Here is a 16,408-nt window from a genome sequence, read left to right as displayed (position 1 = left end):
ATCAGTTGGGAATTTCACAGTGCTGTACTCTGGAGGGGGTTTCTCCATCAGTTGTGCTGGGTTCTTTCCACCTGGACCCTCGCGTCCTCTCTTCAGCTCTGGAAACTTTGCTCTATTATCCCTTTGACCATTTTCTCCCTTCCTTTTCCCTTTTTCCCTCTTTCAGGAATTCCTACTAGTTGGATGTTGGACAGTCTGGATGGAGCCTCTAGATTTTTTTTTTCTCTCGCTCATTTTCTATTTGTGTATTTTGTTCTACTTTCTGGAAGAATACCTCAACTTTGTATTCCATCACTTCTATTTGATATTTTATTTTTGTAAAAAAATCTAGTAGTCAGGAGCTCTTTCTTGATCTTGGTTTTTTCTTCAGAGCATCCTGCTCTTGCCTTGTCTCCCTGAGGATATTAGAGTTTGGGGTTATTATTATTTTTTTAAATGCTCTTCTACTTCCTGCATTGTCTCTGTTTTCTGTTCCCTTTCTTGGACTGGTTGATTTGGCCTCTTTCTTTCATGTTGGAAGCTTGCTTACCTTTTTGGTTTTTTTTGAGCTTTGATATTTGCAAATAGGAGGCTTTCTTGCCACTAATGAAGCAAAGACCCAGATAAATTCGTATCTAGTTTCTCTTATTCACTGGAAGCCTTCCTCAGTTGTCTGTGCTCTTTCCCCATGTGTGGTGCACACAGGACACATGGTTGGTGGGTGTCATTATGGGATGTTGGGACAGCGATTCAGTCTTTGCATTGGGCAAGTATCTGGAGGTCTTTTCTCTGAAGCCAGTTTTTCCAAAGAAGAATGTTCCAGTCGGCTAGCCAGGAAAGACGCCTGGCTCTGGGCATTGCAGGAGCAGCGAGGGCGCCTGGGGTTGGGCGCTATGGAGGGCAGAAGCCCGCCTTCTCTCCTCCCACCTGCTTTCAGCCCCTTCCTCACAGGCTCCTCTGCGCTGCCTGGGGTCCCAAGTCCGGAGCATACCTGGATGACTCCTCCAGACAATAAATACCCAGTTCCTTACAAGGACTTGACAGCGTCAAAACAAGTGTCCTGATGGTGCAGAACAGGGGCAGAGGCTGGGGTGTGGGTCTCCATTTCCAACCTGATGGCCTGGCTCTTCCTCCCATCATTCTGGGGCCTCCTGCTTCTGAGCCGCTCCGGGTCCCTCGGGGCTGGCCAACTCATTTCTGTTCCATCTCCCCCTCTGCTCTGCTCATACAGTCACCACTCCATCAGCTTGTATCTGCCAAAGCTTTGCAAATTCTCTTATCTATTGCTGTCTCCTCCCACATTCATCGCATCCTTATAGTCATAATCTTTCTAGTCCTTTCCTGTCAATATAGTGGTATTTGGGGAGGAGAAGAGATAAATGTGTGTGCTCAATATACCACATTTAATTGCAAGACTAGTTGCTTCAAAAAATCTAATTCTATTGACTCAATATTTTTTAAACTTCTTGATGGTATTTTTTTCTAATTAAACACTTATTATTGATCTCCAGTTTTATTGCTTCAAGGCACAGAATGTGGCTCAAACTGTCTCTCTGGGCGACTTTCTGAGGTTTTCCTATCTCAGTATAGTCAACTTGGGGTAACGTTCCAGGTGTATTCGAAAAGAAGGTGTTTTCTCTCCAGCATAAGAGCTTGATGTACCCCTGCTTACTAAACCTTATTCATTATTAAAATATCCTGCATTCTTACTGTCTCCTTGATCTATAATAAACTAATACTGGTGGTACCTTAGTCTCAAATGCAATTTATTTCTGTCGATTTTTTCCTTTGCATTTTCAGCAGGTTTTTTTTTTTCCTATTTGACGCTACTTAACCCACCTGTGGAGGTTCACAGCTTGTGTACCATCCTTATGAATGCCTTCTGTCTTCAACAGGAAATGATCTCTCTGTCCCATTCATTGCTATTCCCTTGAATTCTACGCTCGCTGTCTATGTGGCACTGCCCCAGCAGAGGGATGGTGGCCCCCGAGCTTGGGGGCTGGGGACAGCGGTACGGAAGCACCGAGGGGGCCCATGGGTTTGGCAATGAGGTGGTGGAGGCGTGGGAGATGCAGCTAGGTTACAGGGGGCTGGGGAAAGAGCGGAGGTGAGGAGGCGGAGGCAGCAGGTCCCTGTAAGCAGAACACTCTAAAGAAGGTTGGCTGAGGGGGAGGGAAGAAACCCCAGCCAGGAGCAGGTGAGGAACAGATGGGAGGCACTTTAAATGCGGTAGGAAAGAGCGGTGAGGCTGAAGATTTAGGAGACATTAAGGCAGCAAAGGGGGAGGGGGAGGCCCCTGGCCGGGGGCTGCCTCAGGAAGGAAGAGGGTCGCCTTGTCTCCTGGGGCTCCAGGGGTGAGGGCTGGGGAGCCAGACTGGTGGTGGGTCAGGGAAGGGTCAGTGGGGCAGCATGGCTCTCATGCAGGGAGAGCATCTGGCTGGGATCTGAGGAAGGCAGTGTGGCTAACCAGGTGGAGGCTGGGGGAGGAAGGCCTAGCTGGGAGTGGAGGCAGGAACATGAAGGGCATGGTGGGAACCGGGGGCGTTTTCGCTTGTCTCCTGCAGTGCTCAGTGGCCCAGAGAGCTCGGGCCTTTGCGTAGACCCAGGGCCGATGTGGTCAAAAAATAGTGTCAAGGGAGGGGTTGAGGAGGGAGATGACAGGGTCTAGGCGGGTGGGGAAGGCAGTAAAGGCACAAGGGGCCTGGGGACCATCTGGGGCGCAGATGGATGAGGAGGGCCTGATGGGGGTGAAAGCCTGGTGCCTGCCATTACAGACAACAGATGATGCTTCTCTAAGAGGTGGTAGGTGAAGACAGCCAAGGGTGTGGCCCCAGGGGTGGCTGGTGAAGTGGAAGGCGGGATCCTCAGAGGAGACTAGAGGTTGAGAGCGCCCGGAGAGGCCAGGGTGCTGGGCAGGTGGCTGCAGTCAGCCAGGCTGAGGGGGGGTGTGGGGGAGGAGTGCAGTGAGAGGAGCGATGGGGCAGGCAGGGACGGCAGGGCAGGGCAGGGCAGGGCAGGGCAGGCGTGGGGAATTCACATTTCCTAATGGCTGAGTCTCCGGGAACAGAGGTTTGGGGAGCAGGATGCAGCCCCAGCTCCTTCCACAGAACCACACAAGTCTGGAGCTATCCCTGGGCTCAGACAAGGGGCCCTGGGGAGTCAGGCTGGGGAGCGTGGACAGTGGCATACAGCTCCCTTGCACCCCAGGCCCCTGCCTCAGAGCCAGCCCTCCCAGCGGCTTCAAGGGCGAGCACAGGAGCAGCCCGGGGGCTTCTCTGGGAATGCTGGACAGAGGTGCTCTCGAGTCCTGGCAGGAGCAGAGGCAACCATGCAGGTGACAGACCTGGGTCTTCGCCTGGAGATTTGAGCAGCTACAGCCCTGCCCCCTACAGAACCGCGGTGCCTGTGTCTGTGTTGTTTCTGCAGGGCTGGGCTGGGGCCTGGACTTGCCTGCTCTGAGCCAGGCTCCCCACGCGTCAAAAGAGGATGCACTGACCCTCGGGGTTGCTGTGTGGTGCCAAGGCCCTGCTGAGCAGGACCCAGGGCTTCAAGGGCCCCTGTGCAGAGGTGCAGCCAAAGGGGCTTGGGGGTTGGCTTATTCCCAGTGAAGGCCCTGGGCTCGGCGCTGCAGGTGCGTGTGGCTCAGGAGAGACCAGGAGTCGGGCCTTCCAGGCATTGGAAGCTGTCACCACCAGCTGGTGGCCCTGGACCAACCTCTTTCCCTCCCTCAGTCTCCCCTCCTGGAGGCAGATTTCAGGGAAAGCACCTGACGCAGAGCCTGGTAGGAGCAGGGTTCGCTGCAGGGCAAGTGCAGGGGCCGCACGGCCCCCCCTGGGAGACTAAGGGACCAGCACAGACCTCCCGTCCAAGCGTGTCAGAGCCAGGGGGAAGCCAGAGGAGCGGGGGACAATCCCAGGTCGCTCAGTGAGCTGAAATCACCACTACCACTGGCTTCAGGGGTCTCCCCTGCCCACAACTGCCACCAGCATGAACCAAATGCTGGGGTCCCTTGGTAAAGGACAATATCGGCCCACGACTCCAGGGTGACCCCTGGAAAATCTCCTGAGACACAGCTGAATGGAGAGGCGAGTCAGGCTTAAAATAGCTAAATAAATCTTTAATATTTCTAATTGCAAATGTACAGAAATTGCACAGCCACACAGTCTTAGAACACCAACGACTTTCTCTGTACATTATTACATAGTTAAAAGTCCTGGCTGGAGGGAGGAGCTCCGGCCAAGACTCCACCGTTTGCATTTTCTCCTTTTCACATACTTACAAAAGGGGAGCAGGGAGGCGGTGCGGGGGCTGGGGCGGCTTTGGGCCGAGTGTGTAGAAAAGAGGAGCTGTTTCCCTGGACTGTCTGCCTTCCGCAAACGGACGGGGTGGAGGAGAGAGGTGTACCCGGGGCAGGTGCTCTGTAGGGTGGGGGGCACTGGAGCTCTGCCCTTGGTTCCCCACGCCCCTTTCTGGGCAGTCGGAAAAGAGTCTTCCCTTTAGGAAGTTTGGCAGTTTCCTTCACCCGAAACAAAGATTAGCAAAAAAGTCAGGCCTCGCGTGTCAGCAGGGGAGGGAGAGCCTCCTCCAGCAGAGTCTGGGCCTGGGGCCCGGGGGCCTCGGTCTTCCCCGAGCAAGGACTGCCCTCCCTCACTCCCCACCCCGGGCCCTCTGCCAACCAGCTCTGCGGCAGGCAGCGTCCAACACCAGGACACGGGTTCTCTGCGGCCCCAGCAGGAGGAGCCCCCCTTTGCTGGCCCAGTCAGGGCACGTGTCCTCATCACCCCCACCCAGACAGCACACTGCAAAGCCAACAAATAAATGCCACGGGCAGGGAAAAAACCCCAACACCCAAATCCCAAACCTCTTCCTCCTGCCCAATACTGTTCTCTAGATTAAAAAATAAAATAAAAACCATCGGAGAGCAGCGGTCCCGGGCAGCCCTCGGCAGCACCAGGACGAAAGGATTATGTACATCCATTAGGTGAAATAGGTACATTACAGTCAAACACCAAGAACATTTACAAAAATCATCAGACTTGCAAGTCAGATAAAAATCTGTGAAGAGTCTGTACACTTTTACAGTTTTTGCACTAGGTAAATAAGGCTCTCGGCCTGAGAGCTCACAACCCGCGCCAAGGGCGCCAGCACTGGCCACCGCGCTGGCCTCCTGCGCCCTGCTGTCCAGGCCCTGGGACCCTCCCCCTGTATTGCTAAGAGGTGCTCAGTCCGAGGTCACTCTAAGAGGCATCGGTGGGAGGGGGTAGAGGGAGGAGGGGAGGGCTCACTGGGCAGTGGGGGTGCGAGACTGAACCAGAGGACATCACGGGGGCCAGGCCCTGCCTGTGAGGCCAGGAGCAGGGACAGGGCCTCAGCCCCACAGCCTTCCTTCCTGAGGTCTGTGACCCCTGATGGTCCCCTCTCCCCACCAGCATGTCTCCGGCCTAAGTGAGCTACAGGTTTCATCTCAGAGCCCCCTCCCAGAACACAGGCCCAGGACGGGTGCAGTGGGGTCTGGGCCACACCCCCTCACCCCTCCTGGTGGGTTCTGGGGCAAGTCAGGCCCTGGCAGCATGTCTCCAGCCCCAGGGGCAGGAGGTGCTCAGAGGTCTTTCCAAGGGTCTCCTCAGCTGGCTGAGGCTGAGGCTGAGGCTGAGGGGTGGCTCCTGACTCACCCAGCTCTGCTCCACCGCGGGGCAAACGCCCAGCTCTTGCCCCAGATCACCAGGGCCGGGGCTGGGAACAGGGAGGAACGAGAGAGACCCAGGCTCCTGCCCACCTGTGTCCCGCGAGGGGCGGCGGGAGGGCTGAAAAGCTACACAACAGCCTAGAGCTGAGGAAAACCAGCCCCAGCTGTGGGTGTGCCCCCCCTGTCTGCAGCGCCTGGGTCCTCGGCTGGGCCGGGAAGGGTGAGGAGGCCGCCGCACGCACGGGGCCTGGTGCAGGCCGCTGCTGTCTTGGAGAGGGAGCAAGTCTAACATCCTCCAGGGCCGCTATTTCCCATGCAGTGCGCACGCTCAATTTAAAAGGCCCCTGTGTTCCAGCAAGCGAGCAAGCGGGCTTTTGTTTCTAATGCATACTGTGAAAGGAAAAAAAGTCACAGTTATCCACCTTCTCAGGGCCTGCAGGCGTTAGAATTTTCTTAACCCATCAATCAGGAAAGATCAGCCTTTCTCTCAGGGTGAGCACCAAGGTGGCCGCTCCCTGCAGGGCCACTGTCCCCTGGCTCCCTAGCCCCAGGAGAGCGGAGACACCACGTGCAGTGCCCTCTGGGCCTACTCTGCCCAGATCTCTGGTTCGGGGAGCCCCAGAGCATTGGCCTGGGCTGTGGGGCAAGCGAGGGAAGCTCTGGATCCTCCCCGCAGGTGCGAGAGCCCAGAAGAAAGAGCCTCTTTTGGTGGAACGAGTAAGAAAGGGAGGGAGGGAGGGGAAAGGCAGGAACTTTGGGGACAGGGTGACTCCTCGGTTCCTCACAGCCAGGAGGGGTCTCCGGCAGGCTATACGCGGTGGCAGGTGTGCAGGGTGGAGACGGGCAGGGGCTACGGAACTCTGGCAGCTCCATCCTCCCCACCCTCCCCATGCCTGCTGACCAACCTGTCAGCTCCTGGAACCGAGGGGCAGGTCCCACAGGGCAGGGGCCTGGCTGCCAGGGAGTCCTGGGCCCCTGAGGAGGTGAGGGAAGCCACAGGGGAAGGCCCCTGGCTCTTTAACCCTCCACCTCTCCGGACAGCTCCCTCCCTAGGGAGGGTGTGGGGGTACATGCACCTGGCCAGCTCAAGGAGGAAAGGTGACACGCACCAAATTCAAGAACCAACAGAGACAAATCTTGGCAGGCCCCCTGTTCCCACCAGGCTGTCCCCACTCCCCAGCGTGCAGTCTCTTTGGCCTGCACCGAACACGCTCCTTGGGCTGGAAGAGAGGGGAGCGGGCTCGCGCAGTGTCAGTCTCTCGCGGCTCCCTCTGTGGCCGCCTCTCGGACCGCGGGTGGAGGGAAGGGGGCGGCCGCCTGGCCTCTTGCCCCCTGTGCTGGGGCTGCGACTGTGGGGGCGCTCCTCCCCAGGCCGAGACCCTGCCCTGGGCCACCACAGTCCTCCCTCTCCTTGGGCAGGCTCCTCCCTCCTCGGGCAGGTTAACAATTGCTGCTGTTTCTGAACTCGCCGTTCTCAGTAATCTGCAATTTGGTGGGGTTGGTGGGGGAGATGCCGTTACGGGCTTGCATGCTGTACCTCTCTTTCAGCTGGGTCAGGGCACTCATGAGGCGGGCGTTGGCGGCATCCAGTGAGGCGATGCGCTTCTCCTGTGGACAAAGAGGGTGTTAGCCTGGGGTCACAGGCTGGGCTCCTGGGCCAGATGGGGACCGTGCAGGGCAAGGGACCTCCCTGGGGCTGTGCACACCTACAAGGAGGGGGCGGAAGGTGGCCTGCAGGAGACGCAGGATGACAGGAGCGCACAGCGTGCAAAGCGTGGGAAAGGCATCAAGGCTGTGGAGCAGCGGGCGTGCTGGGGAGCAGACGGCCTCGCCAGGGGAGACCAAGACCTCCTGAGTCTGCCTTCCTAACATCTTGACCACATCGCCTGCTTCTCGTCCCGAACAGAACAGCTCTAGTGCTGTCCTCTGTCAGCCACCCTAGGCCCCGAGGGCAGGTGCTGATGTGCATGTGCAACACACAGAGGTCACAGCTCCTGGTGAGTCTGTGCACTTACAGCCTGAGCAAGGCCCGGCCCTATTCCTGGGCGGGTGAGAGGAAAACGCACAGCCTTGGGTGAAGGAGATTGGAGGCTAGTCTCTTACATGTCTCCCCTCTCAACACAGGAAGCCACAGCTCTGAACAAGAGCCCCCCCTGCTTCCTCTGCCCAGCCTGCTGTCACCCCCAGTCTTCCCCATTCTCTTCCCAGTAGCTTCCACTCTTTGGTCAGTACCCCTGGTGAAAGGCAATACCCACCACGTTGTCCCAGCAGGGGGGGAGTTGTCCCACCTCTTTCACAGCTTATCCTAGCAAGCTTGTGGTCCACTGAGACCCTCAAGTCTGACTTCTCAGAGCAGAGATCCTGGTTTCCTATTCCTTCTCAGCTTGTGCAGTGGGGTATGATGGAGGACATGGAAAAGCCAAAGTCACGCCCTCTTATCCTAAGCCCCTTTGACACCTGTGGCTGACCAAAGGGCCAGAGCCCCCCACCTGGGCATCGATGATCTTCTGTTTGGAGTCTACAGCTGCTTGCATCTCCGCATGGTCCTTCTTTAGCTCCTCCTCCACTGACATCAACCTGCGACCAGAGACAAGGACAGTCAGGCTGGCACTTGAGGAAGCAGGTGAGGGGGTGGGTGTGGGGACTGGTAGGAACAAGCCATCCCACCTGCACAGAGGACATACGAGGACAGCCCCTCTGTGGGCCATAGACTCACCTCCTGCACATGCCTGTGACAGAGCCCTCTAGCTGGCCCCTACCTGACAGGGGCTGGGCCTGCTCCTTCCTTACACTTCGCCTGCCCCAAATTCTGTCCCCAAATCCCCAGACGCCCCAGGGCTGCCCCTCTCCTGATGTTCTTCCAGGGGCCAAGGGGGTAGGAGTGGGTGTTGGACGCCCCAGAGCCAGGCAGGTGGTCTAATGTCATAGGACTCATGGTATGGGTGGGAAGACGAAGGGCCTGAAGGGCTCTAGAACTTTCTCCACCCACTGTGTTTACCAAGGCTGTGCTGGGCACTCGAGGTAGCGAGATGAAGGAGTGTAGTCCTCCCCCTCATGGAACTCACAGGGCAGCAGGGACACAGACAAACAGTAGCTACGCCCTGCAGGGGAAGCTCAGCGACCAAGGGAACAGAGAGCAGGAAGTAGCTGACTATCCCGGAGACGGGGGAGTTGGTGGTACACACAATGAACTGGACGTTAGAAGGGCAAGTCAGGTCTGCAGGTGGGGTAGTGAGCAGAGCAGATGGAAGCACCTTCTGCAGGAGCTCAGAGCTAAGGCAGGCGTGGGTCTGTCATGGGCTGCTCCTTCCCTGAGACCCTTCCTGGCCACATCTTACTTGTCTCTCATGCACCTGTCAATGGCTGTTAATCGCTCCCCCCTTCCAACTTTCTTCCATTAACTTCCACATCCCACACTGTCCGGGTTCGCCTCCACTTTGCAGACACCTTGTCCTGTCTGCCCCTAGGACGCCAGGGCTCCACAGGCCTCTGCTTCAGCCCTCCGTTCTTCTCCCTCTACACACTCTTCTCACACAAGCTCATCTACTCCCAAGGCTTCATTTCAGTCTCTACCTGCACAACTTCTCCAGCCCAGCAGAGCAGTCCCCTATCCCCTGGGCGAGCACCTGGCCTGTTTCACAGTAGATGCACAGGCAGGTCAGCGGTGCTGGGGAGGGATGCACGGGGCTGTCGTGAGAAGTCAGTGGCTCAGGGGTCAGGGAGCACTAATCAGGAGGTAGGAGTGTGGGGCTACCCCAAGGGGGATTCCGTGTCATAGGACGGGAAGTCACTGAGCAAACAAAGCCTGTAAGGTGGAGGAGGGGAGGGATGGGGAGGAAGGCCCTCAGGTGGTCTCAACCAGAAGGGAGATTACACTTGGGGAGAGACTTCTGTTTCCAGCTACAGTGTGACAGCAGAGACTGGATTTACCCTCCTGCCATAAAAAAAAAAAAAAACCAAACTAGAAAACCAAACAAGTATATGAAACAAGGGTTTCCAGACACCAAACAACAGGCAGTGCAGTGACTCCCGAGAGAAGGGACCGTGAGGGGAGCCCTGCTCACTGTCTGAAGAGTCCAGGCTGAAGAAAAGGAGGGATGCGATGTTACAGAGTGGAGGAGATGCTCGAGGGCAGGGAGGCAAAGGGGCTGGGACTCTCGGGGCAGTGCCAGAGAGGAGGAAGATGCAGACAGAACTCCACATATCTCCTGAGGGGTCCCCTTGGGTCTTTGGCCAAGGGCTGGTCTGCACGCCTGTGAGAAAAGAGCCAGGCCAGGAAGCTCCACTGGGAAGGAGCACTCAAGACAACCCAGGAATAAACAGCTCACGTTCCTTCCAGACAGAGTGGAAAGACGTGCTAACAGGGGCATCAAGCAGAATGCCCAGAAGGAAACTGCCTCAGCAGGGGAGCCAGAGCAGGCCCAGACCGAAGGCCGCCCAGGACTCACTCCAACAGAGCTGAGAAGTAAGCCTCAAAGGAGGCAGACTGACCCCACGTAACATCATTGTGTTCCAGAACAAAGCTCCAAATACTTAAAGGAACACAAAACGTCCAGCACCTACGTCAAATTCACAACGTCTGGAATCCAACCAAAAAATCCCTAGCATGCAGAGAAGGAGGAAAATATAACCCATAACTAGGAAGAAAGTTAATCAACAAAAAGAGGCTCAGAAATGTCACAGATGATAGAATTAGTAGACAAAGACATTAAAACAAATAAATATATTCCACATGTTCAGGAAAATAGAAGAAAGTATGAGCATGAGAAGAGAAACGGACAGAATTTAAACCAAACTGCAAGTCTAGAGGCGAAAAATATATCTGACATGAAAAAAATACTAGACAGGATTAATAGCAGACTAGACACTGAAGAAGTGATTAGTCAACTCAAAGACACAGTAATAAAAATTACCCAAAACACAGAAAAACAAAAGAGAAAAAGGAAAGAAGAGCGCATCAGTGGGGACAATACAGAGCAGCATAACATATGTGCAATGGGGGGGGGTCCCAGAAAACAGACTGGGCAGGTGGGACTAGATAACCACAGATCTGAGAGCTCAACAAACCCAAGAAATATGAAGAAAATCACACCCAGCACATCATAATCAAACTGTTGGCAATCAGTGATAAAAATATAAATCTTAAAAACAGCGAGAAAAAAAGGTACACTAAGTACAGATGACAAAAATAATGAGAGTCCCCACTATTACAGCCAGAGTGAGGGCCGAATCGGTATGGCTATCTGCCACACCATACAAACAGTTCCGCTATAGCACCAGGGTTGAATAGTTACAACCAAAACCCTACAGCCCAAAAGCTTAAAATATTTATCTGCCCCTTTACAGAAAGTTCTCAACCCCTGTCCTAAAGCCACAACAGAGATATAGCTAATATGCCAATAAAGAAGACAAAACGGAATCATAAAAAGTACTCAATCCAAAAGAGGGCAGGAAAAAAGGGAACAAAACAGATGGTACAAATAGAAAACAAGTAACAAGATAATAGGTATAAACATAAATTATACTGACAACTATATTAAATGTAAATGGTCTAAACACTCCGATAAAAAGGCAGAAGCTGTTGGATTAGATAAAAAGCAAGAACCAATAATAAGGTGTCTGTAAAAGAAACTCACTTTCTATAGAGACATAGATGGTTAACAGTATAAGGATGGAAAAGGATATACCTGGCTAACACTAATCAAAATAAAGTTGGGGCAGCTGTATTAATATCAAGCAAAATAGATTTCAGAGCAAGGAATATTATGACAGCCAAAGGAGATTTTATAATAATAAGGAGGTCAGTTCACCAACAGTACGCAACAATCCTAAATGTGTGTGCATCTGGGAATGGCGTTTCAGTGTAAACCAAAAACCAACAGAAATGAAAGGGGAAACAGACAAATCCATGATTATGATTAGAAACTTCAATATCTTTTTCTCAATAAGTGACAGAACAACAGTAAACAAGTAGACAAAAAACCATAAGGATATAGAAGACTTCAACAACGCTATCCACCAAATTAAGCTAACCGACATTTCTGTTAGGGAGCAAACATACCACGATTGGCTAAAAATACATGTTAAGTGAGCCACTGAACTCAGGAGAGCATGCACCCCTCAGAGAATAGACACAAAGAGGAGGAGGTGGTTAGGTTGAAAAGTACTTCTCTTCTTGAAAGCACACAGACGAGCTGAGCCAAGATCAGAGCTGGCGTCAAGTGAACAGTGGGTTGCTAGTCACCCTGGTTATAAGCCCTCTGCTCATGCTAACCATTTTACAATGAAAAAGCACACAGGTAAATGAAGCAAACAATATTTAGGCGCAGAGAAACAGGTGGTCTAAATAGGAGGCATTTGGGAAGGGTTTTTGCAGGGAACAAAGCATGAGGCCAGGTCCAGGAGGGTCCCGGCTCCCATGCACCTGCTCATCTATGCTGCTGATGAGCTCTTGTACCACATACACGAACAAGCTGTAAATCCACTGTCTCCTCTTTACCTGATATTACTGTCGTAAGGAAGTAAACTCCAGGACTGGGACCCTTGGGGTTGGCCTGGACACTACACCTTGAGCAAACTCCCTGCCTGCCAATACTGATGAGGGTGTGCCCACTGGAGCCATAGGGAGTCGGGGCGGGGGAGGGGGGATCAAGACAGGACATGATATAAGCCATCAATAAAGACGAGAGTCAGCATTAAAGCCAACGATCCCCCTGGAAATCTTTCCCAGATAATCCAGGGGGATCTTAATCCAAGGCACCTTAAAATTCAACATATCCAAAACTGCCATCGTCATTCTCCTCCCTCCCCACCCAAAGTGCTCCTCTTCCAAATTCCCCAGCTCAGTAACTGATACCATGACACACCGAGATGCTCTTGGTAGAAATCTGGGGGTTATTCTGCCTCCTTCCTCCCTCTCACCTCCCACTGTCACCCACTAAATGTATCTGACCGTTCATTCCTACTTCTGCCCTGCATCACATCCTCACTGTCTTTCCTGGCACCCCCAATACAGCTTCTAAACTCCCCTGAGTGCTTACCAAGAAAACATGACTCCCTACAAGGCCACAGCCCCTCCGTGAGCTGGCCTTGGCTGATCTCACTTCTGCCATGCCCAACTTTGCATTCTACCATCAACATACACTGCACCGTGTGGGGCTCCCCACACTCCAGGCCACCTCCTACCTCCAGGCCTGTGCCACACTGTCCCCACTGCCTGGGATGCTCTCTTCCCTCCTCTCTCCACAATGGCTCATCCCACAGCTGATCAGCCCCTGCCTCAATCAGGAGGGCAGTGGACAGGTCTGCCCCTTCTGTGCACGTGGGGCCAGGACTGGGTCCAGAGCAGGCCGCCCTCACCTGCTGATGATGCCCTTCATCTGGATGTCCTTGTCTTCCTGCTGCCGCCGTAGCCGCTCCTCACCCTCCTCGAGCCGTGCCTGGTACTCCAGCACCAGCTTCTGCGTCGTCTCCTCCTGGCACTTGAACAGGGTCTCATACTCCTCCAGCTTCTTGGTGGAGATTCGCAACTTGTCCTGCAGCACTGCCAGGTCCTGCCAAGAGGGCAGCGTGCCGTGGGCACAGCACCCAGGACAAGAGAGCACAGCCTCATGAGCCCAAGCAGGAGCGCAGGGTGGCAGGGAGCCCAGCTCGGAATGCCCAGGGGCCATCGCCATCCCAGCCCACTTCACACAGCGAGGAGACGCCCAAGGAGCCCAGACGGAGGGGACCGAGGTCTCTCCCCGATCCGGGGCTCTCCCCACTCCACTCTCCTGCTCTCCAGCCTGACCTTACAGCTATGAGGGGGATGAAGACTCAAACCCAGATCTCAGGAGTAAGGGTTTAACCAGGGCCTTGGGCTTCTCATAACAAACCTAGGTTAACAGCACCTTTGGATATATTAAGGAGATGTGACAGTGCCCTGAGAGGAGGGGGCTCCACCGGAGGGGAAACTGAGGCCCAGAAGATGAGGTGACCCAGTCACACAGAGAGGGACCGACCAGTGGGGCAAGACCGCAGCCGCCCAGGCTCTATTTGACCCTGAAGCCAGGGCGGTGGCACAGGGAAGCAGGGGAGAGAGAGGTTCAAGGCAGGGTGGTTCTGGGCTTTCAGGAGCTGAGTCAGCCCTGCACGTTCAGCCTTTGGGGAGAGGGGGGATGTGTGAAGCGGCAAGAGAAGCAGCGAGCTGGAAAGCTGGGCAGGCTGGACAGAGGGGCAAGGCAGAGTCGACACCAGCATCAAGGAGCTGGGGGCCAGGGGTCGTGAGAACACAGGGACTGAGGGAGGCAGGAAGAGCCTCGCCTTGAGTCTCGGCCTCAGGAGCCCAATTCACTCATAAGCAAAGGACCACCCAAAGGTCAGGAGGCAGCAGATCCAGAGACTGGTAAGGACCCAGCCCCACCCCAAATCTGATCCCCTGAGGCAAGGCTGGACCCATAGGAGAGCCTAGCTCCAGGAGAAGTGGCCCATCACAGACTTCCTCAGCTGCCCAGAGAGGGGCAGAGAGGGGCAGGGAGGGCCCTCCCTGATAGGCAGGACCAGGTCTCTAGGGAGCTCAACGGAACAAAGGCCTCCTGGATTTGCCCGTGAGCGTTGTTAGCAGCAAAGAGGGTGAGAGAAGCAGCCGCTCACTAGCTCAGCCAAGGAACAATGAGGAAAAGGGACACCCCAGCTGCAGCCTGACCCCTGCAATTGTTCGGGCAATCCCTGCAATTCGCAAAGGGAATCTGAGTCTCAGAAAGGTGCAGAGCCTGGCCCTGGGTTCAGGCAGGGAGCCTGGGGGAGGGGAGCCTGGCCCTCCTTGCTCCCCAGCCTAACTCTGGCTCTTGGAGCACGGCGCCCCATGTCCCCTGGTCCCCTTCACGTAATTATGGTGAAAGCGGGTGGATGCAGTAGACCAAGGGGATGGTGGGGGGTGGCAGAATGCGGCATGGGCATGGACCTCACTCTGGGCGGGGGAGGGAAAGCTGCACCCTGACTCCATGCCTTTGCTGGAGTGGCTGCTACAGGTTCTCCTGGGGCCAAGAGGGGGATACCCGTGTAAGTGGCAGATGTGGCTGCTGTTCTGGGGGGCCTCGCATGGGGTCTTGTGTCTACCTGGGCTTTGGCCTCCAGAAGGAGACAAGAACCAGCCATACAGATCCAGGGCAGCTGCCACAACAAGTGGGAGAATTCTAGAGGACAGAAGGACCCCACTGTGCCCCCAAAAACTAGACATGTAAGGTGGGCTGGGATGTGGATATTTTAAAATGTCCAACTTTTTTTCACCTGGGGGAAGAAAACATCTCAGTAGCAACTTGACCTCCCCTCTCGCCCGCCCAGCTGGCTCCTTCTCTCCCAGGCCCTGGTGGTGACCGGGGCTGGGACAGAGCCGGGCCATGGGAGCACAGACCCAGAGGGGCGGGGGCCTGGCTGGGGTAGGCTCTCCCAGCCATCTCAGGGACCCACTGCCTCTCTGCCTCGACGCATGAGGCTCCCCAGGTGTCCGTGCGCCTCTTGGGCACCCCTGGCCCTCAAGTCTCGGATGCTCAGGAGCTTGGCTGCCTGGTCACTCGGGGAAGGGGCCTCCCAGAGGTCTGATGACCAGGTCCCAGGAGTCTGGACTCAGTATAATTCCCAACTGAGTCTCAGGTGCAGCCCACACAGGAAACGTCAGGTCTAAGCTAAACCCCTTTTGCTGCCCTTCTTCCAGATGCCTCTGTCCGCTGTCCTCACATGGGACTGGAGGCTGAGAGGGGACTGGCCGCTGGCAGAACAAGCAGCGCCCCTCAGCCAGGGATCTCGGGGTGAGAACCCTGCCAGCTGCCGCAGGGAGGCAGCCCCACCCTGCCCCCACTGCCAGGGTCAAGCTTTACCTTTTCTGCTTGGCTGAGCTCCTCCTTACTCCTTAGCCTATCCCTGTGGGGGGGATCTGGGCCCAGGCCCTCGTCTTCTAACAACTGCGCATTCATGGTCAAAAGCCAAGCAGCCGTGCGGTCCAGGGCATTGGGGCTCACAGGTGAAGGGCCCTATAATGAAACACAGCTGTGAGGGGCTGGAGGGAGGCAGAGGGGAGGGGGCGGGGAGCGGCACCAGATGAGCCACGGGGACAAGTGTCTCAGAGGCAGGGCAGGGAGGGGACCTTCAGTTGACCAGGCACCTGCCCACGCAGCCCTGACAGAGGGGACCCCATCTCTCAGAGGCAGCCAGAAGCAGGCAAGAGCTGGGAGGCCTGGTGAGTGCTCCTCTCTGCTGCCCAGGCGAGCGCGGGCGGGCTCAGCCCCTGCAGGCTGGGCGTTCAACCCAAAGCACGCCCGTTCCATGTGCTGCGTGAAGCCCCTGGTGACAGGAGACGCCCATGCACTGCAGCCGCGGAGCCCTGAAGGCCAGCTCAGCCTGTGAGAGCACTCCAGGGAGAGGGGCCTGGGGGCCTGTGAGGACAGCTCGAATCCTACCCTGGGTAGGGCTTTAACAGGCTTGCAACTGGAGATGGGTGGACCCCTCCCTCATCCTCCCTGACCGCAGCTGTTCCTGGGGAAACTGGCAGAAACCTTAAGGCAGCAGTGTCCCTGCTTCCCAGGATTCAGGCAGGGGCCAGTGGGGCCCGGGAGGAGGGGAGGGGTAGTGTGTGTGGCAGGTTGGTGGGAGGAGCTGAATGTGGCCTCGTTCAGCATGGGATGGAGCTGGGTACAGCTGAAATGATGGGGAGGAGCAGCATGACAGGGGGTATGACGGGCCCCCAGGCCCGAGAGCCTGGCCTCCGAC

General features: G+C 55.6%; 1 protein-coding gene across 8 annotated transcripts in view; it reads right to left on the bottom strand.

Annotated features, from left to right (window-relative positions):
• Positions 1-4,075: 4,075 nt before the first annotated feature.
• Positions 4,076-16,408, bottom strand: part of DAB2IP (DAB2 interacting protein) — a 194,479-nt gene continuing 182,146 nt past the window's right edge. For 7 of the 8 annotated variants that reach the window (XM_046655211.1, XM_046655201.1, XM_046655191.1 and 4 more), the window contains 4 exons: positions 15,520-15,672; positions 13,025-13,218; positions 8,155-8,242; positions 4,076-7,273 (listed from right to left, as the gene is read on the bottom strand). In XM_046655211.1, the coding sequence (XP_046511167.1) occupies positions 7,106-7,273; positions 8,155-8,242; positions 13,025-13,218; positions 15,520-15,672 (603 nt within the window). In that variant the 3' untranslated portion in view covers positions 4,076-7,105. The remainder of the gene's footprint in view (positions 7,274-8,154; positions 8,243-13,024; positions 13,219-15,519; positions 15,673-16,408) is intronic. The other variant, XM_046655221.1, reaches the window with a different exon arrangement.

This window comes from Equus quagga, chromosome 1 (genome assembly GCF_021613505.1).
Source record: "Equus quagga isolate Etosha38 chromosome 1, UCLA_HA_Equagga_1.0, whole genome shotgun sequence".
In the NCBI taxonomy this organism is placed as follows: domain Eukaryota; kingdom Metazoa; phylum Chordata; class Mammalia; order Perissodactyla; family Equidae; genus Equus; species Equus quagga.
The sequence above is the reverse complement of the archived record's forward strand: the minus strand, read 5'-3'. Positions and strand labels throughout refer to the sequence as shown.